Here is a 24,825-nt window from a genome sequence, read left to right as displayed (position 1 = left end):
CCAACCTCATTGTGAAGTTTGCTGATGACACAACCATTGTGGGCTGCATTTCTGACGGAGATGAGTCAGCCTACAGAGAGAAGGTCGACACTCTGCTGACATGGTGCCATAACAACAACCTCTCTCTCAATGTCAGCAAAACTAAGGAGATGATTGTGGACTTTAGGAGGAGACATAGGGAGGAGCATGTACCCCTGCACATCAATGGATATATAGTGGAAAAGGTCAGCTGTTTTAGGTTACTCGTGGTCAACATCAGCAATGACCTTACCTGGTCTGCTCACACGGACAAGGTGGTCAAAGCGGCCAAGAAACGCCTATTCTTCTTGACGAGACTGAAGAAGTTTGGCATGGACCCAGTCATCCTCACTAACTTCTATAGATGTACAATTGAGAGCACACTGACTGGTATGGGAGCTGCATTGACAGGGATAGAAAAATCCTACGCAGTGTGGTTAGGTCTGCAGAGTTCATCATCGGCAGGAAGCTCCCAGCCCTACAGGACATCTACCACACACGATGCCTCAAGAAAGCGGGCAGGATTCTAAGAGACTGTTACCATCCATCCTTCAGTCTTTTTACCCTGCTGCCTTCAGGTAGGCGATACCGAATCATCCGGGCCCGCACACAAAGACTGGATAACAGTTTTTTCCCCAAGGGCCATCAGGCTCCTAAATGGACAATGACCATCTCTCTTCACTTTTCTTTAGTCATTTATACAGTGTCACTTTAGTTAACTGTTTGCACCTAGTATATTATGTTACGTAATGTCAGGTTACTATGCGGTGTCTTGTCAAAATAATTTAAATGCCAGTTAACCGTGTGTTGTTCTGTGCATCTGACAATAAAAGACTTGACATTTAAAGGGTTTGTTCACCCAAAAATAAAAATGACCCCATGATTTACTAAGCCCATCAAAGTGCTTCCATCCATCATAAAAGTAATCCACACGGCTTTGTGGGGGTATATGAAAGCCTTCTGAGGTGAATTTATGTGTTAGTGTTTATATATAAAAAAAAATTATTACACGATTGACTAAAATTTAAACTGACTAAAGCTTGGAAGAGCCGGGACATTTAATATAACTCAGATTGTGTTCGTCTGAAAGAAGGTCACATACACTTAGGATGATTTGAGGGTGAGTAAATCATAGGGTAAATTTCATAATTGGGTGAACTATCCCTGTAAGGGATAAAATTAACCACAGAGAGACTTTAAGACCAAATAACTAGTCATGTGAAAGTGCACACTCTTCAAGAACTCATAAGGGCAATTCTTGCATGGGCACATATGCAATGCTTTCAAGTCCTGTTCACACCTGGTATTAAGGTGCATTTTGGTTGATCGTATCACAAGTAGAAATTCCCTTTTACACCTGGTGTTTTAATTGGTCTCATTTGTCCACTTCTGTCCTGATCTCTTAAAGGAGAGGGTCTAAGTTTGCAGATGTTCAAACACATGAGCATCTACTCCAGGGATGTTCAATTTCGGTCCTGGAGGGCCACTGTCCTACAGAGTTTAGCTTCAACCCTGACAAAAACTCTTTTCTAGTAATCCTGAAAACATTGATTAGCTTGTTCAGGTGTGTTTAATTAGGGTTGGAGCTAAACTCTGCAGGACAGTGGCCCTCCAGGACTGAAGTTGCCCATCCCTGATCTACTCTATGAAAGTAATCTGGTTAAATATGTTTAACTACCTCTGGAAGAGATCAAAAATAGACAAGCTCAAACAAAAAAAAAACGCCCATTTTTTGAGTCACCAGTTAACTGGTGATCGTTTTTTTTTTAAATGCTTAGTACTAGGTGTAAACAAGGCCTTGGACAGCATCCTAGGGTGGATATAATAGTTAGGGAATAATGCTTAAACCAGTCTACTTCTCAAACATTACTAGAACTATCCTGAAAAAAAAGTGCTGTAATAAACTTGGGATAAAAGTAAAGTACAGGTTGATACACATTTTATTCCAGATAATGCTTTACTTGCATGACTAAAGAAGAAAAAAAAAAAAAAAAAAGTGACCTTACAGGGGATTGGGCATGCTTGAGTATCAATACATGCAGTTATGTTAGTCCAGCCATAAAGTCAAACGTAAAGCCACAATCAGAAGTTACACAAGCCTTAATTTGAGGGGCCCCAAGTTAGCAACTAGAGCTTAGCAAATAGTTGAACTAAATGGGCCAAGCTTCTACCCAAACCATTTAACTTAAGTCTAAAACCTCATTGCACAAAATAAAGGGTTTAGTAGTGCAGCCCTATAAATCAAACTGAGAACAATCACGAAACATCCAACTCCAGTCAGAAATCAATACCAGAGAGAAACTAATGTTGAGTTTCAGGAAGTTTATTAAAAAACTAAATTCACATGACCAGGATAACTTCTCCACTAGACACCACAGTTTGCCCACTAGAGATGGTCTTGATGTGCGCATCTCTTCCTAAAACAAACAAAAAAAAGTGATAGAAGCATGAGGCATTTAAATAAATGTTGTGCCTGAAGTCAATTTACAGCAAGCACTCACTTTTCCTAGTGCAGCTTTGCTCACAGGAGCCAGAAGAGGGATGGCACACCGCTGTACTACAGTGGATGAAGATCTAACAGAGGGGAAAGGGTTAAGCCATATAATTCACTATAAAAATAAGTAATATTAAGGCTTGAGGTAAGGCTGCGGAGCATACGGTTTCCTGCAGAGGAGCCAGTGATGCTGGATCTACAAATGTGAACATCTTCACAACAAAGCGCTTGTAGTGGGTTGGGAACTGAAGACCAGAAGATCCAGCCATTGGAACCAATGTGGTCAGGTAACGATCATCCTGGTAAGGGCATCTGAAAGGCAAAGAGGCAGTCAGAAAAGCCTTACAGCACATGGATAAAGACTGGCCTTACTCACCCATCAACCAGAAGGTCCCATTGGGGTAGACTGAGTGGACTGGGGGTTTGTGTCGCCCAGCAATGTCCCAGCATCAGGACAATGTTGGGGTCGGTCCTCTCCAATATGCGCACCTCAACATACACAGGTTCTCGCAGGACTTTTGTAATTGGATAATCAGCACCACTGTAGTAGGATGTGTACGCCTCGTCCCCTGAGGATAGAGTGTTTAACTAGAAACTGCTGCAACCTGGAGTTTGTGAGGCTTTAGGCACACTTGGGACAAACACTTACCTTCTGCACAGCCTTTAGTGACACATTGACCATTTGCCAGTCTAAGCTCAACCCTGAGGGGTCCAGGAGCAGCTACTGGTGGAGGTGGAGGAACACTGTTGACCTCAACAACCAGAGCTTCCACAGAAGTAGCAGAGTACCTACACTGGAAGAGAAGCCTGGACAAACCATGAGCTTGTAGCAGTTGTCAATGATTAACATTTATGATACAGCATAGGTCACCTACTCAAAATGGCTGTCCCTTGTGATGGAACCAAGTGGTCCAATACCCACTTCATACGAGGAGATCATTCGGTTTTCATACACCACATATCCACTGTCCTCCTGCAAATAGTAACACTGTTGGCATCCAGTCCATCCTAAGCCACACAGAAGAAGAAAAAAAACACAAGCAGCTACTCACAATCATGCTTGTGCCACATGCAGTGACAGGGAACTGGTATATAGCAAAGAAAGGTGTGGATCCCACAGGACTGCAAGATGGGTCACTTCCACCCAGGAGACGGACAGAATCCAGGCTCAGTCGAGGCAGCGTAACATCTCTAGCCACCACTACCACAAACTGACCATCTCTTATACACTGGACAGTCACTGGAATGAGTTACAAGAGCAGGTTATTGCTGAAAATCAGTTTAACATGAACACTTTGCATTGACTCAATCTTACCAGCCTTCCCATAGTAACACTGCTGTCCGTTAAAGCAGCAGTTGATAGCTGCACACTCAGCACCACTGATACCAGGTGGTCCACATTGAATCTGCTCATAATCAGCTACAGCACATTTGTCAAGGGGCTCTGCCTGTGCCACTGGCTGCTTAGGCTGAAACTGCTGAGAAAACTGCTGACTAGCTTGCGGTTGAACTGACTGAGGAAACTGTTGACTAGCTTGCTGTTGAACTGACTGAGGAAACTGTTGACTAGCTTGCTGTTGAAACTGCTGATTAGCTTGCGGTTGAACTGGCCGAGGAAACTGTTGACTAGCTTGCTGTTGAACTGGCCGAAGAAACTGTTGACTAGCTTGCTGTTGAACTGACTGAGGAAACTGTTGACTAGTTTGTTGTTGAACTGGCCGAGGAAATTGTTGACTAGATTGCTGTTGAACTGACTGAGGAAACTGTTGACTAGATTGTTGTTGAACTGGCCGAGGAAATTGTTGACTAGCTTGCTGTTGAACTGACTGAGGAAACTGTTGACTTGCTTGCTGTTGAAACCGCTGGTCAGTTTGCTGGAACATCAGAGTTTGAGGATTCTGGGGCAGATTACTCCACTGTGGAACAGCATGACTGAACGCAAGGAGCCAAATACAAAGTGCCAGAGACTGAAGAGCACACCAACTTCCTGCCATTGTTCAACAGCTAGTCACACTGCTGAGATGCTGCCCTTTGGTATTTTTGTACCATACAGACTTTGGCTAATTAATGATAATCCATCCCTCTTCATTAACAGTCATGATTCTCCAGACTTGTATGAGTGGGAGTCTATGCAATGCGTGATTCTATTGGTTCATACAATTATTATAATTTTTGTATTCTTTCCACACTTTTTGAACAAACACAAAAGCACATATTGAGCTGAATTCTGAATAGTATGCTAGTACAATTTCTTTCATTCTGAAGTCAACCTTTGTTTTCTCCTTCATTAGCTTAATTTGATAGGCTATTTGATGTTTTGGCTATTCTGGATTATATATGTTTTTTTTTTTACATCTTGCGGTTTTCATGGCAAAAGGCCTGTGTATTTAGGGTATGTTTACACAACAACGACGTACTAAAAATGGAAAAGTTTTTTCTTTGAGTTTTCCTGGGCAGACGACAACTTAGGGTGACAGCCCTGAAATTGGTGCGTCCCTCAATACATTATTATTATTTCATCCCTGAAATTACAATACTACAGTAAGACATATAATAAAAACTGTGACTGGCATTTAAAAATCTATTTGTGCAGCCGTCATGTTCTAGCTGTAAAAATAACCAACCAACCTAACCCTAGCCCTGAAATTATAAGGCGATAATATATCCCAAATTTATTGAAATGCACATTTATTGTCTTGTCAGATGAGGATGGGCTCCATCCAAAGTTTTTCTCTTCAACTAAACATATTATGAAACTATTTTACCTGCTGCCATCACCATTGTCTCCATTGGGACAAATGCAAATAATAGATTTCACAATGAAAGCGTTCAAAAACATTATTTCTCTAAACTGTTAAAACACGTCAACTTGTGGATTTCTGAACTGGTGTGAGTGAATGGAGGCGGGGCTAATTGTTGCATATTCGTAGAACCACGTATACTAAATGAGGCAACAGTGTAGTTACATTCAAGCAATTTTAAGGCGTGAATAACTTTTCCAAGGTTTGTTTTTTAAAATATGTAATTTTGGAAATCAAAGATGAGTTTTAAAAATGTGTTTAAAAATGGAGTGATGAGAGTGTTGCGATTCTCCAGGATTGTTTTGAGACCACTGACTGGCTGATGTTTAGAGAGGCAGCAGATGGGAACATTAACGAATATACAGATACTGTTTCCAGCTTTATCCATCACTGCATTGAGGACATCGTTCCTAAGAAGCAACCAACATGAAGGACTATCGGCCGATAGCACTGACCTCTATCACAATGAAGTGTTTTGATCGGCTGGTCAAACCATTAATCTGCTCCTCGTTGCCCCCCACCCTGGACCCTATGCAGTTTGCATATCGGTGCAATAGGTCTACAGTTGATGCTATCGCCCTGACCATGCACACCGCTCTCTCCCACCTGGACAATGGGAATACGTAGGTGAGAATGCTGTTCATTGATTACTGCTCTGCATTCAGCACCATCATCCCCTCCAGACTCGTCTCCAAGCTCGTGGATCTGGGACTAAACATCTCCCTATGTAAGTGGATCCACAACTTCCTGACGGGGAGGCCACAGGTGGTGATAATCGGTGACTGCACCTCATCCACACTAATCACCAACACAGGCACGCCCCAGGGCTGTGTGCTCAGCCCTCTATTGTTCTCCCTGTTCACACATGACTGCGAAGTAAACCACAGTTCCAACCTCATTGTGAAGTTTGCTGATGACACAACCATTGTGGGCTGCATTTCTGACGGAGATGAGTCAGCCTACAGAGAGAAGGTCGACACTCTGCTGACATGGTGCCATAACAACAACCTCTCTCTCAATGTCAGCAAAACTAAGGAGATGATTGTGGACTTTAGGAGGAGACATAGGGAGGAGCATGTACCCCTGCACATCAATGGATATATAGTGGAAAAGGTCAGCTGTTTTAGGTTACTCGTGGTCAACATCAGCAATGACCTTACCTGGTCTGCTCACACGGACAAGGTGGTCAAAGCGGCCAAGAAACGCCTATTCTTCTTGACGAGACTGAAGAAGTTTGGCATGGACCCAGTCATCCTCACTAACTTCTATAGATGTACAATTGAGAGCACACTGACTGGTATGGGAGCTGCATTGACAGGGATAGAAAAATCCTACGCAGTGTGGTTAGGTCTGCAGAGTTCATCATCGGCAGGAAGCTCCCAGCCCTACAGGACATCTACCACACACGATGCCTCAAGAAAGCGGGCAGGATTCTAAGAGACTGTTACCATCCATCCTTCAGTCTTTTTACCCTGCTGCCTTCAGGTAGGCGATACCGAATCATCCGGGCCCGCACACAAAGACTGGATAACAGTTTTTTCCCCAAGGGCCATCAGGCTCCTAAATGGACAATGACCATCTCTCTTCACTTTTCTTTAGTCATTTATACAGTGTCACTTTAGTTAACTGTTTGCACCTAGTATATTATGTTATGTAATGTCAGGTTACTATGCGGTGTCTTGTCAAAATAATTTAAATGCCAGTTAACCGTGTGTTGTTCTGTGCATCTGACAATAAAAGACTTGACATTTAAAGGGTTTGTTCACCCAAAAATAAAAATGACCCCATGATTTACTAAGCCCATCAAAGTGCTTCCATCCATCATAAAAGTAATCCACACGGCTTTGTGGGGGTATATGAAAGCCTTCTGAGGTGAATTTATGTGTTCGTGTAATAATTTTTTTATATATATAAACACTATTGACTAAAATTTAAACTGACTAAAGCTTGGAAGAGCCGGGACATTTAATATAACTCAGATTGTGTTCGTCTGAAAGAAGGTCACATACACTTAGGATGATTTGAGGGTGAGTAAATCATAGGGTAAATTTCATAATTGGGTGAACTATCCCTGTAAGGGATAAAATTAACCACAGAGAGACTTTAAGACCAAATAACTAGTCATGTGAAAGTGCACACTCTTCAAGAACTCATAAGGGCAATTCTTGCATGGGCACATATGCAATGCTTTCAAGTCCTGTTCACACCTGGTATTAAGGTGCATTTTGGTTGATCGTATCACAAGTAGAAATTCCTTTTTACACCTGGTGTTTTAATTGGTCTCATTTGTCCACTTCTGTCCTGATCTCTTAAAGGAGAGGGTCTAAGTTTGCAGATGTTCAAACACATGAGCATCTACTCCAGGGATGTTCAATTTCGGTCCTGGAGGGCCACTGTCCTACAGAGTTTAGCTTCAACCCTGACAAAAACTCTTTTCTAGTAATCCTGAAAACATTGATTAGCTTGTTCAGGTGTGTTTAATTAGGGTTGGAGCTAAACTCTGCAGGACAGTGGCCCTCCAGGACTGAAGTTGCCCATCCCTGATCTACTCTATGAAAGTAATCTGGTTAAATATGTTTAACTACCTCTGGAAGAGATCAAAAATAGACAAGCTCAAACAAAAAAAAAAACGCCCATTTTTTGAGTCACCAGTTAACTGGTGATCGTTTTTTTTTTAAATGCTTAGTACTAGGTGTAAACAAGGCCTTGGACAGCATCCTAGGGTGGATATAATAGTTAGGGAATAATGCTTAAACCAGTCTACTTCTCAAACATTACTAGAACTATCCTGAAAAAAAAGTGCTGTAATAAACTTGGGATAAAAGTAAAGTACAGGTTGATACACATTTTATTCCAGATAATGCTTTACTTGCATGACTAAAGAAGAAAAAAAAAAAAAAAAAGTGACCTTACAGGGGATTGGGCATGCTTGAGTATCAATACATGCAGTTATGTTAGTCCAGCCATAAAGTCAAACGTAAAGCCACAATCAGAAGTTACACAAGCCTTAATTTGAGGGGCCCCAAGTTAGCAACTAGAGCTTAGCAAATAGTTGAACTAAATGGGCCAAGCTTCTACCCAAACCATTTAACTTAAGTCTAAAACCTCATTGCACAAAATAAAGGGTTTAGTAGTGCAGCCCTATAAATCAAACTGAGAACAATCACGAAACATCCAACTCCAGTCAGAAATCAATACCAGAGAGAAACTAATGTTGAGTTTCAGGAGGTTTATTAAAAAACTAAATTCACATGACCAGGATAACTTCTCCACTAGACACCACAGTTTGCCCACTAGAGATGGTCTTGATGTGCGCATCTCTTCCTAAAACAAACAAAAAAAAGTGATAGAAGCATGAGGCATTTAAATAAATGTTGTGCCTGAAGTCAATTTACAGCAAGCACTCACTTTTCCTAGTGCAGCTTTGCTCACAGGAGCCAGAAGAGGGATGGCACACCGCTGTACTACAGTGGATGAAGATCTAACAGAGGGGAAAGGGTTAAGCCATATAATTCACTATAAAAATAAGTAATATTAAGGCTTGAGGTAAGGCTGCGGAGCATACGGTTTCCTGCAGAGGAGCCAGTGATGCTGGATCTACAAATGTGAACATCTTCACAACAAAGCGCTTGTAGTGGGTTGGGAACTGAAGACCAGAAGATCCAGCCATTGGAACCAATGTGGTCAGGTAACGATCATCCTGGTAAGGGCATCTGAAAGGCAAAGAGGCAGTCAGAAAAGCCTTACAGCACATGGATAAAGACTGGCCTTACTCACCCATCAACCAGAAGGTCCCATTGGGGTAGACTGAGTGGACTGGGGGTTTGTGTCGCCCAGCAATGTCCCAGCATCAGGACAATGTTGGGGTCGGTCCTCTCCAATATGCGCACCTCAACATACACAGGTTCTCGCAGGACTTTTGTAATTGGATAATCAGCACCACTGTAGTAGGATGTGTACGCCTCGTCCCCTGAGGATAGAGTGTTTAACTAGAAACTGCTGCAACCTGGAGTTTGTGAGGCTTTAGGCACACTTGGGACAAACACTTACCTTCTGCACAGCCTTTAGTGACACATTGACCATTTGCCAGTCTAAGCTCAACCCTGAGGGGTCCAGGAGCAGCTACTGGTGGAGGTGGAGGAACACTGTTGACCTCAACAACCAGAGCTTCCACAGAAGTAGCAGAGTACCTACACTGGAAGAGAAGCCTGGACAAACCATGAGCTTGTAGCAGTTGTCAATGATTAACATTTATGATACAGCATAGGTCACCTACTCAAAATGGCTGTCCCTTGTGATGGAACCAAGTGGTCCAATACCCACTTCATACGAGGAGATCATTCGGTTTTCATACACCACATATCCACTGTCCTCCTGCAAATAGTAACACTGTTGGCATCCAGTCCATCCTAAGCCACACAGAAGAAGAAAAAAAACACAAGCAGCTACTCACAATCATGCTTGTGCCACATGCAGTGACAGGGAACTGGTATATAGCAAAGAAAGGTGTGGATCCCACAGGACTGCAAGATGGGTCACTTCCACCCAGGAGACGGACAGAATCCAGGCTCAGTCGAGGCAGCGTAACATCTCTAGCCACCACTACCACAAACTGACCATCTCTTATACACTGGACAGTCACTGGAATGAGTTACAAGAGCAGGTTATTGCTGAAAATCAGTTTAACATGAACACTTTGCATTGACTCAATCTTACCAGCCTTCCCATAGTAACACTGCTGTCCGTTAAAGCAGCAGTTGATAGCTGCACACTCAGCACCACTGATACCAGGTGGTCCACATTGAATCTGCTCATAATCAGCTACAGCACATTTGTCAAGGGGCTCTGCCTGTGCCACTGGCTGCTTAGGCTGAAACTGCTGAGAAAACTGCTGACTAGCTTGCGGTTGAACTGACTGAGGAAACTGTTGACTAGCTTGCTGTTGAACTGACTGAGGAAACTGTTGACTAGCTTGCTGTTGAAACTGCTGATTAGCTTGCGGTTGAACTGGCCGAGGAAACTGTTGACTAGCTTGCTGTTGAACTGGCCGAAGAAACTGTTGACTAGCTTGCTGTTGAACTGACTGAGGAAACTGTTGACTAGTTTGTTGTTGAACTGGCCGAGGAAATTGTTGACTAGATTGCTGTTGAACTGACTGAGGAAACTGTTGACTAGATTGTTGTTGAACTGGCCGAGGAAATTGTTGACTAGCTTGCTGTTGAACTGACTGAGGAAACTGTTGACTTGCTTGCTGTTGAAACCGCTGGTCAGTTTGCTGGAACATCAGAGTTTGAGGATTCTGGGGCAGATTACTCCACTGTGGAACAGCATGACTGAACGCAAGGAGCCAAATACAAAGTGCCAGAGACTGAAGAGCACACCAACTTCCTGCCATTGTTCAACAGCTAGTCACACTGCTGAGATGCTGCCCTTTGGTATTTTTGTACCATACAGACTTTGGCTAATTAATGATAATCCATCCCTCTTCATTAACAGTCATGATTCTCCAGACTTGTATGAGTGGGAGTCTATGCAATGCGTGATTCTATTGGTTCTTACAATTATTATAATTTTTGTATTCTTTCCACACTTTTTGAACAAACACAAAAGCACATATTGAGCTGAATTCTGAATAGTATGCTAGTACAATTTCTTTCATTCTGAAGTCAACCTTTGTTTTCTCCTTCATTAGCTTAATTTGATAGGCTATTTGATGTTTTGGCTATTCTGGATTATATATGTTTTTTTTTTACATCTTGCGGTTTTCATGGCAAAAGGCCTGTGTATTTAGGGTATGTTTACACAACAACGACGTACTAAAAATGGAAAAGTTTTTTCTTTGAGTTTTCCTGGGCAGACGACAACTTAGGGTGACAGCCCTGAAATTGGTGCGTCCCTCAATACATTATTATTATTTCATCCCTGAAATTACAATACTACAGTAAGACATATAATAAAAACTGTGACTGGCATTTAAAAATCTATTTGTGCAGCCGTCATGTTCTAGCTGTAAAAATAACCAACCAACCTAACCCTAGCCCTGAAATTATAAGGCGATAATATATCCCAAATTTATTGAAATGCACATTTATTGTCTTGTCAGATGAGGATGGGCTCCATCCAAAGTTTTTCTCTTCAACTAAACATATTATGAAACTATTTTACCTGCTGCCATCACCATTGTCTCCATTGGGACAAATGCAAATAATAGATTTCACAATGAAAGCGTTCAAAAACATTATTTCTCTAAACTGTTAAAACACGTCAACTTGTGGATTTCTGAACTGGTGTGAGTGAATGGAGGCGGGGCTAATTGTTGCATATTCGTAGAACCACGTATACTAAATGAGGCAACAGTGTAGTTACATTCAAGCAATTTTAAGGCGTGAATAACTTTTCCAAGGTTTGTTTTTTAAAATATGTAATTTTGGAAATCAAAGATGAGTTTTAAAAATGTGTTTAAAAATGGAGTGATGAGAGTGTTGCGATTCTCCAGGATTGTTTTGAGACCACTGACTGGCTGATGTTTAGAGAGGCAGCAGATGGGAACATTAACGAATATACAGATACTGTTTCCAGCTTTATCCATCACTGCATTGAGGACATCGTTCCTAAGAAGCAACCAACATGAAGGACTATCGGCCGATAGCACTGACCTCTATCACAATGAAGTGTTTTGATCGGCTGGTCAAACCATTAATCTGCTCCTCGTTGCCCCCCACCCTGGACCCTATGCAGTTTGCATATCGGTGCAATAGGTCTACAGTTGATGCTATCGCCCTGACCATGCACACCGCTCTCTCCCACCTGGACAATGGGAATACGTAGGTGAGAATGCTGTTCATTGATTACTGCTCTGCATTCAGCACCATCATCCCCTCCAGACTCGTCTCCAAGCTCGTGGATCTGGGACTAAACATCTCCCTATGTAAGTGGATCCACAACTTCCTGACGGGGAGGCCACAGGTGGTGATAATCGGTGACTGCACCTCATCCACACTAATCACCAACACAGGCACGCCCCAGGGCTGTGTGCTCAGCCCTCTATTGTTCTCCCTGTTCACACATGACTGCGAAGTAAACCACAGTTCCAACCTCATTGTGAAGTTTGCTGATGACACAACCATTGTGGGCTGCATTTCTGACGGAGATGAGTCAGCCTACAGAGAGAAGGTCGACACTCTGCTGACATGGTGCCATAACAACAACCTCTCTCTCAATGTCAGCAAAACTAAGGAGATGATTGTGGACTTTAGGAGGAGACATAGGGAGGAGCATGTACCCCTGCACATCAATGGATATATAGTGGAAAAGGTCAGCTGTTTTAGGTTACTCGTGGTCAACATCAGCAATGACCTTACCTGGTCTGCTCACACGGACAAGGTGGTCAAAGCGGCCAAGAAACGCCTATTCTTCTTGACGAGACTGAAGAAGTTTGGCATGGACCCAGTCATCCTCACTAACTTCTATAGATGTACAATTGAGAGCACACTGACTGGTATGGGAGCTGCATTGACAGGGATAGAAAAATCCTACGCAGTGTGGTTAGGTCTGCAGAGTTCATCATCGGCAGGAAGCTCCCAGCCCTACAGGACATCTACCACACACGATGCCTCAAGAAAGCGGGCAGGATTCTAAGAGACTGTTACCATCCATCCTTCAGTCTTTTTACCCTGCTGCCTTCAGGTAGGCGATACCGAATCATCCGGGCCCGCACACAAAGACTGGATAACAGTTTTTTCCCCAAGGGCCATCAGGCTCCTAAATGGACAATGACCATCTCTCTTCACTTTTCTTTAGTCATTTATACAGTGTCACTTTAGTTAACTGTTTGCACCTAGTATATTATGTTACGTAATGTCAGGTTACTATGCGGTGTCTTGTCAAAATAATTTAAATGCCAGTTAACCGTGTGTTGTTCTGTGCATCTGACAATAAAAGACTTGACATTTAAAGGGTTTGTTCACCCAAAAATAAAAATGACCCCATGATTTACTAAGCCCATCAAAGTGCTTCCATCCATCATAAAAGTAATCCACACGGCTTTGTGGGGGTATATGAAAGCCTTCTGAGGTGAATTTATGTGTTCGTGTAATAATTTTTTTTTATATATAAACACTATTGACTAAAATTTAAACTGACTAAAGCTTGGAAGAGCCGGGACATTTAATATAACTCAGATTGTGTTCGTCTGAAAGAAGGTCACATACACTTAGGATGATTTGAGGGTGAGTAAATCATAGGGTAAATTTCATAATTGGGTGAACTATCCCTGTAAGGGATAAAATTAACCACAGAGAGACTTTAAGACCAAATAACTAGTCATGTGAAAGTGCACACTCTTCAAGAACTCATAAGGGCAATTCTTGCATGGGCACATATGCAATGCTTTCAAGTCCTGTTCACACCTGGTATTAAGGTGCATTTTGGTTGATCGTATCACAAGTAGAAATTCCTTTTTACACCTGGTGTTTTAATTGGTCTCATTTGTCCGCTTCTGTCCTGATCTCTTAAAGGAGAGGGTCTAAGTTTGCAGATGTTCAAACACATGAGCATCTACTCCAGGGATGTTCAATTTCGGTCCTGGAGGGCCACTGTCCTACAGAGTTTAGCTTCAACCCTGACAAAAACTCTTTTCTAGTAATCCTGAAAACATTGATTAGCTTGTTCAGGTGTGTTTAATTAGGGTTGGAGCTAAACTCTGCAGGACAGTGGCCCTCCAGGACTGAAGTTGCCCATCCCTGATCTACTCTATGAAAGTAATCTGGTTAAATATGTTTAACTACCTCTGGAAGAGATCAAAAATAGACAAGCTCAAACAAAAAAAAACGCCCATTTTTTGAGTCACCAGTTAACTGGTGATCGTTTTTTTTTTAAATGCTTAGTACTAGGTGTAAACAAGGCCTTGGACAGCATCCTAGGGTGGATATAATAGTTAGGGAATAATGCTTAAACCAGTCTACTTCTCAAACATTACTAGAACTATCCTGAAAAAAAAGTGCTGTAATAAACTTGGGATAAAAGTAAAGTACAGGTTGATACACATTTTATTCCAGATAATGCTTTACTTGCATGACTAAAGAAGAAAAAAAAAAAAAAAGTGACCTTACAGGGGATTGGGCATGCTTGAGTATCAATACATGCAGTTATGTTAGTCCAGCCATAAAGTCAAACGTAAAGCCACAATCAGAAGTTACACAAGCCTTAATTTGAGGGGCCCCAAGTTAGCAACTAGAGCTTAGCAAATAGTTGAACTAAATGGGCCAAGCTTCTACCCAAACCATTTAACTTAAGTCTAAAACCTCATTGCACAAAATAAAGGGTTTAGTAGTGCAGCCCTATAAATCAAACTGAGAACAATCACGAAACATCCAACTCCAGTCAGAAATCAATACCAGAGAGAAACTAATGTTGAGTTTCAGGAAGTTTATTAAAAAACTAAATTCACATGACCAGGATAACTTCTCCACTAGACACCACAGTTTGCCCACTAGAGATGGTCTTGATGTGCGCATCTCTTCCTAAAACAAACAAAAAAAGTGATAGAAGCATGAGGCATTTAAATAAATGTTGTGCCTGAAGTCAATTTACAGCAAGCACTCACTTTTCCTAGTGCAGCTTTGCTCACAGGAGCCAGAAGAGGGATGGCACACCGCTGTACTACAGTGGATGAAGATCTAACAGAGGGGAAAGGGTTAAGCCATATAATTCACTATAAAAATAAGTAATATTAAGGCTTGAGGTAAGGCTGCGGAGCATACGGTTTCCTGCAGAGGAGCCAGTGATGCTGGATCTACAAATGTGAACATCTTCACAACAAAGCGCTTGTAGTGGGTTGGGAACTGAAGACCAGAAGATCCAGCCATTGGAACCAATGTGGTCAGGTAACGATCATCCTGGTAAGGGCATCTGAAAGGCAAAGAGGCAGTCAGAAAAGCCTTACAGCACATGGATAAAGACTGGCCTTACTCACCCATCAACCAGAAGGTCCCATTGGGGTAGACTGAGTGGACTGGGGGTTTGTGTCGCCCAGCAATGTCCCAGCATCAGGACAATGTTGGGGTCGGTCCTCTCCAATATGCGCACCTCAACATACACAGGTTCTCGCAGGACTTTTGTAATTGGATAATCAGCACCACTGTAGTAGGATGTGTACGCCTCGTCCCCTGAGGATAGAGTGTTTAACTAGAAACTGCTGCAACCTGGAGTTTGTGAGGCTTTAGGCACACTTGGGACAAACACTTACCTTCTGCACAGCCTTTAGTGACACATTGACCATTTGCCAGTCTAAGCTCAACCCTGAGGGGTCCAGGAGCAGCTACTGGTGGAGGTGGAGGAACACTGTTGACCTCAACAACCAGAGCTTCCACAGAAGTAGCAGAGTACCTACACTGGAAGAGAAGCCTGGACAAACCATGAGCTTGTAGCAGTTGTCAATGATTAACATTTATGATACAGCATAGGTCACCTACTCAAAATGGCTGTCCCTTGTGATGGAACCAAGTGGTCCAATACCCACTTCATACGAGGAGATCATTCGGTTTTCATACACCACATATCCACTGTCCTCCTGCAAATAGTAACACTGTTGGCATCCAGTCCATCCTAAGCCACACAGAAGAAGAAAAAAAACACAAGCAGCTACTCACAATCATGCTTGTGCCACATGCAGTGACAGGGAACTGGTATATAGCAAAGAAAGGTGTGGATCCCACAGGACTGCAAGATGGGTCACTTCCACCCAAGAGACGGACAGAATCCAGGCTCAGTCGAGGCAGCGTAACATCTCTAGCCACCACTACCACAAACTGACCATCTCTTATACACTGGACAGTCACTGGAATGAGTTACAAGAGCAGGTTATTGCTGAAAATCAGTTTAACATGAACACTTTGCATTGACTCAATCTTACCAGCCTTCCCATAGTAACACTGCTGTCCGTTAAAGCAGCAGTTGATAGCTGCACACTCAGCACCACTGATACCAGGTGGTCCACATTGAATCTGCTCATAATCAGCTACAGCACATTTGTCAAGGGGCTCTGCCTGTGCCACTGGCTGCTTAGGCTGAAACTGCTGAGAAAACTGCTGACTAGCTTGCGGTTGAACTGACTGAGGAAACTGTTGACTAGCTTGCTGTTGAACTGACTGAGGAAACTGTTGACTAGCTTGCTGTTGAAACTGCTGATTAGCTTGCGGTTGAACTGGCCGAGGAAACTGTTGACTAGCTTGCTGTTGAACTGGCCGAAGAAACTGTTGACTAGCTTGCTGTTGAACTGACTGAGGAAACTGTTGACTAGTTTGTTGTTGAACTGGCCGAGGAAATTGTTGACTAGATTGCTGTTGAACTGACTGAGGAAACTGTTGACTAGATTGTTGTTGAACTGGCCGAGGAAATTGTTGACTAGCTTGCTGTTGAACTGACTGAGGAAACTGTTGACTTGCTTGCTGTTGAAACCGCTGGTCAGTTTGCTGGAACATCAGAGTTTGAGGATTCATACCGTTGAAAAGAGAGTTGGCGCTGCTCTGCTGGCGACATGGAGGAGAGCTCTTGCTGCATTTTTGTTTGTTTGTTTGTAATGGAGTTTGTTACGCCCCTCTCTTGTATTTTGCACTATCGGACTCACTGCGCAAATCTGTTGGATAACATTTTTATTGTGAACTGTATGCTACGTGTGTGCGAAGCGAATTGGAGGAGAATGGCACCACTATCACTAGCATGGCTTATCCTGTTTGGCCAAATCGTTCAGAGCTCCGCTGATGGGTTAACCAGCGGCAGCGGCCTCCTAATGTACAGCCGGACCGATCTGCTGGGACTGCGGGACAGCGGAGTGCAACCGTCGCCTGATCTGCTGCACGAGGTGCCTGGGGAGTTACAACAACACTATGGACCGGGCCTCCGTCGAGGCAGGAAGGCCAGAAAACGGGGTAGGAGAGGCGGCCTTAGACAGCGCATTCGTAGAGCTGCCAAGCTACCGCTTCCACCAATGCTCCTCTGCAATCCACGTTCCTTAAAAAACAAACTGGATGATCTGCGTCAACAGGTTGGAGCCTGCTACGAGTACCGTGAGTCTGGCTTAATGGCTTTTACAGAAACCTGGTTTAGCGATGAAGTCCCAGACAACTTTATTCAAATTAAAGGTTTCTCCCACTTACGGCTAGACAGAGATGCAAACTCGGGCAAGACACGGGGGGGTGGGTTGTGCATGTACATCAAGGACAGCTGGTGTCGCAACTTTACAGTGAGAGACAAAATATGCAACCCCCACCTGGAGCTACTATGTGTTACCATGCGGCCACATTATCTGCCTAGAGAATTCACAAACATTTTTGTGTGTGTTGTGTACGTTCCACCAAGTGGGAATGCCAGCATGGCAGCTAAAACAATCGTAGACTGTGTTCATCGCCATCTACAGAATAAACCTGACGCACCTATGCTGATACTTGGCGATTTTAATCATTGCAGCTTGGATAAAACCTTACCTGGATTTCATCAATATGTTGACTGTAACACTAGAAACAACAATATACTTGACAAATGCTATGGCAATATAAAAGACGCATATACTGCCAGAGCCAGGCCCCCCCTTAATAATTCTGATCACAACGTAATCCAGCTGCTTCCCACATATCGTTCTGTTTTTAAGTCTAGTAAACCAGAAATCCAGTCTGTGAAAGTATGGTCCAGTGATAAAACGGAGGAGCTGAAGGGATGCTTTCTCTGCACTGACTGGAATATATTCTTTAAGGATGCGGACATTGACAGTGCTACTGAATCAATTTCAGCCTATATTTCTTTCTGTATTGACTCTGTTATACCACAGAAAATGATTAAACGATATCCTAATAATAAACCCTATATCACAAAGGGCATTAAGGACTGTATTAACAGGAAGAATATAGCTTTTAGAACTGGGAATAAAGTAGCAGTCCGAGCTGCACAAAAAGACCTTAATCTGCAAATAAGAGCATCTCGGCAGCAGTTTAAGGAGCGGGCTGAACAGGAGTTGTCAGTTTCAAACACAAAGACTCTCTGGGACTCTATTAAGAAAATGACTAATATGGACACTAATAAGAAGCCTTTGTTTGCTCAGAATGAAATTGCAAAAGCAAATGAATTGAACAATTTTTATATGCGTTTTAATTCAGATAAAACTAATGAATGTGCTGCAGTGCTAGAGAATGTATTTTGTAATGCTGACTTAGATAGAATTGTAATTGAGCCACATATTGTTACTAAAGTGTTTAAAAACATTCAAACAACCAAAGCAACAGGCCCTGACAACCTGTCTGCCTTTCTTTTAAAAACGTTTGCGGATGAACTGTCACCAGCCTGGCATAAATTATTTCAGCTCTCGATAGATACATGTACAGTACCAAAACTCTGGAAAAAATCTTTTATTATTCCAATACCTAAAAAGGCATGCCCTCAGGAGAATAATGACTATCGGCCAGTGGCCATTACTTCGAATGTTTTTAAAACCTTTGAGAGGCTTATGATAGAGAAACTCCACAAAGATGTGGATGAAAATTTAGATAAATACCAATTTGCTTATACAAAAAAACGTGGTACAAGTGATGCTATTTCAACAATAATGCATCTGACCTTGAAGCACCTTGAAAGTCCCATTGCATACGCTAGACTTCTTTTTGTTGATTTTAGCTCCGCTTTTAATTCAATCCAGCCAGATATCATTCTTAAGAAATTAGCTCAGTTAAAAGTAAACCCTTTTTTAATTAGATGGTACCACTCTTTTCTGTCAGACAGGCCCCAGCAGGTCAAGTTTAACTCATCACTGTCTGATTCAGCAGTGTGTAGCACTGGCGCCCCCCAATGGTGTGTTAGTTCACCACTTTTGTTTACATTATATACCAATGATTGTATCACCTCTGAGCCAAATCAATATATAGTAAAATTCTCACTAAAGGAAATAACATAAATATCCACCAAGTTGCTACTGACAAGTTTGTCGACTGGTGCGACTCACATCAACTTCATATTAACACAATAAAAACTGTGGAAATGCTGGTAGACCCCAGATCAGCTGGAGACCAGAGCCCGGTGGTCATTCATGGTCATGACATCAAGCAGGTGACATCCTTTAAATATCTAGGAGTGTCGATTGACAATGATTTGAGCTGGCGCACACATGTTGCAGATATCTGTTCAAGAACACATCAGCGCCTATATTTCTTGCGCAGACAGAGTATTTGGGGTCTGTAAAAATATTATGTTAATCTTCTATAGAGCTACAATAGAGTCCATTCTTCGGTACGGTATCACAAGCTGGTTCGGAAATCTGACAGTTAAAACAAAAGCGCAAATTTTTTATCTGGTTAGGACGGCAGGCAAAATCATGGGTACACCAGCACCCCTTAACCCACAGGAGTTTTTCGAACAGGCCATATTCAATCAGGCTAAGAACATTGTATCGGATAACTCCCATGTGTTGTTTTCTGAGTTTGACCTATTGAACTCAGGAAAAAGATACAGGGTCCCTCTGTGCAAATATAATAGGTATAAGCGCTCATTTGTTCCTCTTGCAATTAAGCTCCTAAATGATCAACCCTGTGCATGAGACCATGTACTGTTTTAATGCTATGGACATGATATGTTGCTACTTTGCACAAGCAGTTTTAAAAAAAAAAAATGGTGACTTGCAGTTTTGCACAGCTCTCTGAGCAGTCTTATGTTTTATGTATCATCGTCTCTTATCTGTTTTAACTCTGTACTTGTGTTTGTCTTTGTTGTAATTTTCTTTGTAGCAATCTCTTTTTATCCGAACCAAATTTCTCCTTAGGGAGACGAATAAAGATACCTTGACCTTGATTCTGGGGCAGATTACTCCACTGTGGAACAGCATGACTGAACGCAAGGAGCCAAATACAAAGTGCCAGAGACTGAAGAGCACACCAACTTCCTGCCATTGTTCAACAGCTAGTCACACTGCTGAGATGCTGCCCTTTGGTATTTTTGTACCATACAGACTTTGGCTAATTAATGATAATCCATCCCTCTTCATTAACAGTCATGATTCTCCAGACTTGTATGCGTGGGAGTCTATGCAATGCGTGATTCTATTGGTTCTTACAATTATTATAATTTTTGTAACCTTTCCACACTTTTTGAACAAACACAAAAGCACATATTGAGCTGAATTCTGAATAGTATGCTAGTACAATTTCTTTCATTCTGAAGTCAACCTTTGTTTTCTCCTTCATTAGCTTAATTTGATAGGCTATTTGATGTTTTGGCTATTCTGGATTATATATGTTTTTTTTTTACATCTTGCGGTTTTCATGGCAAAAGGCCTGTGTATTTAGGGTATGTTTACACAACAACGACGTACTAAAAATGGAAAAGTTTTTTCTTTGAGTTTTCCTGGGCAGACGACAACTTAGGGTGACAGCCCTGAAATTGGTGCGTCCCTCAATACATTATTATTATTTCATCCCTGAAATTACAATACTACAGTAAGACATATAATAAAAACTGTGACTGGCATTTAAAAATCTATTTGTGCAGCCGTCATGTTCTAGCTGTAAAAATAACCAACCAACCTAACCCTAGCCCTGAAATTATAAGGCGATAATATATCCCAAATTTATTGAAATGCACATTTATTGTCTTGTCAGATGAGGATGGGCTCCATCCAAAGTTTTTCTCTTCAACTAAACATATTATGAAACTATTTTACCTGCTGCCATCACCATTGTCTCCATTGGGACAAATGCAAATAATAGATTTCACAATGAAAGCGTTCAAAAACATTATTTCTCTAAACTGTTAAAACACGTCAACTTGTGGATTTCTGAACTGGTGTGAGTGAATGGAGGCGGGGCTAATTGTTGCATATTCGTAGAACCACGTATACTAAATGAGGCAACAGTGTAGTTACATTCAAGCAATTTTAAGGCGTGAATAACTTTTCCAAGGTTTGTTTTTTAAAATATGTAATTTTGGAAATCAAAGATGAGTTTTAAAAATGTGTTTAAAAATGGAGTGATGAGAGTGTTGCGATTCTCCAGGATTGTTTTGAGACCACTGACTGGCTGATGTTTAGAGAGGCAGCAGATGGGAACATTAACGAATATACAGATACTGTTTCCAGCTTTATCCATCACTGCATTGAGGACATCATTCCTAAGAAGCAACCAACATGAAGGACTATCGGCCGATAGCACTGACCTCTATCACCATGAAGTGTTTTGATCGGCTGGTCAAACCATTAATCTGCTCCTCGTTGCCCCCCACCCTGGACCCTATGCAGTTTGCATATCGGTGCAATAGGTCTACAGTTGATGCTATCGCCCTGACCATGCACACCGCTCTCTCCCACCTGGACAATGGGAATCCGTAGGTGAGAATGCTGTTCATTGATTACAGCTCTGCATTCAGCACCATCATCCCCTCCAGACTCGTCTCCAAGCTCGTGGATCTGGGACTAAACATCTCCCTATGTAAGTGGATCCACAACTTCCTGACGGGGAGGCCACAGGTGGTGATAATCGGTGACTGCACCTCATCCACACTAATCACCAACACAGGCACGCCCCAGGGCTGTGTGCTCAGCCCTCTATTGTTCTCCCTGTTCACACATGACTGCGAAGTAAACCACAGTTCCAACCTCATTGTGAAGTTTGCTGATGACACAACCATTGTGGGCTGCATTTCTGACGGAGATGAGTCAGCCTACAGAGAGGAGGTCGACACTCTGCTGACATGGTGCCATAACAACAACCTCTCTCTCAATGTCAGCAAAACTAAGGAGATGATTGTGGACTTTAGGAGGAGACATAGGGAGGAGCATGTACCCCTGCACATCAATGGATATATAGTGGAAAAGGTCAGCTGTTTTAAGTTACTCGGGGTCAACATCAGCAATGACCTTACCTGGTCTGCTCACACGGACAAGGTGGTCAAAGCGGCCCGGAAACGCCTATTCTTCTTGAGGAGACTGAAGAAGTTTGGCATGGACCCAGTCATCCTCACTAACTTCTATAGATGTACAATTGAGAGCACACTGACTGGTATGGGAGCTGCATTGACAGGGATAGAAAAATCCTACGCAGTGTGGTTAGGTCTGCAGAGTTCATCATCGGCAGGAAGCTCCCAGCCCTACAGGACATCTACCACACACGATGCCTCAAGAAAGCGGGCAGGATTCTAAGAGACTGTTACCATACATCCTTCAGTCTTTTTACCCTGCTGCCTTCAGGTAGGCGATACCGAATCATCCGGGCCCGCACACAAAGACTGGATAACAGTTTTTTCCCCAAGGGCCATCAGGCTCCTAAATGGACAATGACCATCTCTCTTCACGTTTCTTTAGTCATTTATACAGTGTCACTTTAGTTAACTGTTTGCACCTAGTATATTATGTTACGTAATGTCAGGTTACTATGCGGTGTCTTGTCAAAATAATTTAAATGCCAGTTAACCGTGTGTTGTTCTGTGCATCTGACAATAAAAGACTTGACATTTAAAGGGTTTGTTCACCCAAAAATAAAAATGACCCCATGATTTACTAAGCCCATCAAAGTGCTTCCATCCATCATAAAAGTAATCCACACAGCTTTGTGGGGGTATATGAAAGCCTTCTGAAGTGAATTTATGTGTTCGTGTAATAATTTTTTTTTTTAAATAAACACTAAAATTTAAACTGACTAAAGTTTGGAAGAGCCGGGACATTTAATATAACTCAGATTGTGTTCGTCTGAAAGAAGGTCACATACACTTAGGATCAGAGGTGGGTAGTAACGAAGTACATTTACTTCGTTACATTTACTTGAGTATTTTTTGGGAAAAATTGTACTTTTAAGAGTAGATTTAAATGTGGGTACTTTTTACTTTTACTCGAGTACATTTCTAATAAAAAAACGGTACTTTTACTTCGTTACGTTGAGCGATGTTCCTCTCGTTACTTTATTTTAATGCAATACGTGTTGTTAAATGCGTAGTTTATTCCAAGCGCGCTGTATCTTTTTTCTGGGCATGAGCGATGCTCAATTCACAAATGAATCACTCTTTTGAGTCGATTCTGTTCAAAGACTTCATCAAACAAGTGGGCAGATCAGTCTAAATCGGTTCGCGAATCAGTTTGTATGATCTGTTCAGTTTCCTGCACGCACTGAATCGTCTGAAGCGCTTTCAATTCACACTCGTGAAGTCGTAACAGGAAGATTTAAGAACATCAAGAGCGTTGGATGAAGTGGCTGTGGACCTACAGTACAGTCAAGTGAACGCAAATTTGCAAATGCATAATTTTTGCCAGCGATGAAGATCTCTATTATCTTCGTATGCTGAGGACGATATATCCTGTGGAACGAATATCGTTCCACAGGACGATATTCGATTTAATTTCATTCAGGTAATACATTATACAACCAAACAGATTATTACGATATGATAGCACTACTTCAAAGTATGACATTCCCTGTTTTTTTTGGACATATACATTACTTTATAAGCTACCATTGTCCACATATGAAATGAACACCCGCCATCCCGCGGTAATGTGTGTGTATTGCGCAGTCGCGTGCCAACTCAACTTGAAAACGAATGCCTTTGCCTGCCTTAGACACTGTTGACCAGTTTAAACATGCTTGCAGAAATATACATTTGATTACATTTTGGAGAACAGACAGAAGAAGATCCGTCGATGTGCGTTTGATCGTCGTTTGTGTTCAGATGTTCAGTAGCGGTCAGCGCGAGCACATGTGAAGAGTTTTAACTCTTTCTTCTCTGTGTCAATGTTTCCCTTTACATGCCTTTAAATGCAAAACTCTGCAGATTCACTATATTTCGACATTGTCTAATAATCCAACTGTAGTTGTATAAGTTACTATTATACAAACCAAAGGACAGGCAATGATTTTCGGGCTACAGATGGCAGAAATAATGCTTGTCTCTTCTGTTTTTGTGGCAAAGATAGCCTATCTAATTATGATAATAATAGTCATTTAAATAAAAAATATCTAAATAATATCATGTTTTATATATATATCATATCGGCCTATGATCCGAAGTAACTAGTAAATAACTACTTGAGTAGTTTTCTCATTGGATACTTTTCTCATTGGATACTAATTATGATAATAATAGTCATTTAAATAAAAAATATCTAAATAATATCATGTTTATATATATATCATATATATCGGCCTATGATCCGAAGTAACTAGTAACTAACTACTTGAGTAGTTTTCTCATTGGATACTTTTTTACTCTTACTCAAGTAACTATTAAGATTGTTACTTTTACTTTTACTTTGAGTAAATATTTCTAGAAGTACTTGTACTTTTACTTGAGTACAGTTTTTGGATACTCTACCCACCTCTGCTTAGGATGCTTTGAGGGTGAGTAAATCATAGGGTAAATTTCATAATTGGGTGAACTATCCCTGTAAGGGATAAAATTAACCACAGAGAGACTTTAAGACCAAATAACTAGTCATGTGAAAGTGCACACTCTTCAAGAACTCATAAGGGCAATTCTTGCATGGGCACATAT

The 24,825-nt window shown here is 41.8% G+C and overlaps 3 protein-coding genes across 6 annotated transcripts; all 3 read right to left on the bottom strand.

The window, feature by feature from the left end:
* Positions 1-1,906: 1,906 nt before the first annotated feature.
* Positions 1,907-4,599, bottom strand: LOC306996552 (zona pellucida sperm-binding protein 4-like). Its single transcript, XM_079609158.1, has 8 exons — positions 3,828-4,599; positions 3,565-3,752; positions 3,388-3,485; positions 3,162-3,319; positions 2,889-3,081; positions 2,677-2,824; positions 2,520-2,592; positions 1,907-2,435 (listed from the first exon to the last, which is right to left on the bottom strand). The coding sequence occupies exons 1-8, from the start codon at positions 4,504-4,506 to the stop codon at positions 2,359-2,361; spliced, it is 1,614 nt and encodes a 537-aa protein (XP_079465284.1). The 5' UTR covers positions 4,507-4,599; the 3' UTR covers positions 1,907-2,358.
* A 3,534-nt stretch (positions 4,600-8,133) lies between these two features.
* On the bottom strand, positions 8,134-16,536 carry LOC306996555 (zona pellucida sperm-binding protein 4-like). 4 transcript variants are annotated; one of them, XM_079609164.1, is made up of 10 exons: positions 16,406-16,536; positions 10,358-10,520; positions 10,030-10,297; positions 9,767-9,954; positions 9,590-9,687; positions 9,364-9,521; positions 9,091-9,283; positions 8,879-9,026; positions 8,722-8,794; positions 8,134-8,637 (listed from the first exon to the last, which is right to left on the bottom strand). In XM_079609164.1, the coding sequence occupies exons 4-10, from the start codon at positions 9,770-9,772 to the stop codon at positions 8,561-8,563; spliced, it is 753 nt and encodes a 250-aa protein (XP_079465290.1). In that variant the 5' UTR covers positions 9,773-9,954; positions 10,030-10,297; positions 10,358-10,520; positions 16,406-16,536; the 3' UTR covers positions 8,134-8,560. The 4 variants fall into 4 exon arrangements, with proteins under 4 accessions (XP_079465290.1, XP_079465289.1, XP_079465288.1 ...); XM_079609163.1 differs by lacking the exons at positions 10,358-10,520; positions 16,406-16,536 and adding an exon at positions 10,558-10,729 and having other exon boundaries at positions 10,030-10,320; XM_079609162.1 differs by lacking the exon at positions 16,406-16,536 and having other exon boundaries at positions 10,358-10,728.
* On the bottom strand, positions 14,708-16,811 carry LOC306997470 (zona pellucida sperm-binding protein 4-like; the record flags this gene model as incomplete). The annotated part of the gene is made up of 8 exons (XM_079610774.1): positions 14,708-14,834; positions 14,918-14,990; positions 15,075-15,222; positions 15,287-15,479; positions 15,560-15,717; positions 15,786-15,883; positions 15,963-16,150; positions 16,226-16,811. The coding sequence occupies 8 exons, from the start codon at positions 16,809-16,811 to the stop codon at positions 14,758-14,760; spliced, it is 1,521 nt and encodes a 506-aa protein (XP_079466900.1). The 3' UTR covers positions 14,708-14,757.
* Positions 16,812-24,825: the final 8,014 nt, after the last annotated feature.

The sequence above is a fragment of the Phoxinus phoxinus genome (genome assembly GCF_949152265.1).
Source record: "Phoxinus phoxinus genome assembly, chromosome: 4".
Lineage (NCBI taxonomy): Eukaryota > Metazoa > Chordata > Actinopteri > Cypriniformes > Leuciscidae > Phoxinus > Phoxinus phoxinus.
The sequence above is the reverse complement of the archived record's forward strand: the minus strand, read 5'-3'. Positions and strand labels throughout refer to the sequence as shown.

Coding starts and splice junctions, on each gene's coding strand:
- LOC306996555 (XM_079609161.1), bottom strand. CDS start 10,708: ATGGCAGGAAGTTGGTGTGCTCTTCAGTCTCTGGCACTTTGTATTTGG. Junction 9,522..9,589: donor ACAAGGGACAGCCATTTTGA/GTAGGTGACCTA, acceptor TGGTTTGTCCAG/GCTTCTCTTCCAGTGTAGGT. Junction 8,638..8,721: donor GCAAAGCTGCACTAGGAAAA/GTGAGTGCTTGC, acceptor TGTTTGTTTTAG/GAAGAGATGCGCACATCAAG.
- LOC306996552 (XM_079609158.1), bottom strand. CDS start 4,506: ATGGCAGGAAGTTGGTGTGCTCTTCAGTCTCTGGCACTTTGTATTTGG. Junction 2,593..2,676: donor TGGCTCCTCTGCAGGAAACC/GTATGCTCCGCA, acceptor CCCCTCTGTTAG/ATCTTCATCCACTGTAGTAC. Junction 2,436..2,519: donor GCAAAGCTGCACTAGGAAAA/GTGAGTGCTTGC, acceptor TGTTTGTTTTAG/GAAGAGATGCGCACATCAAG.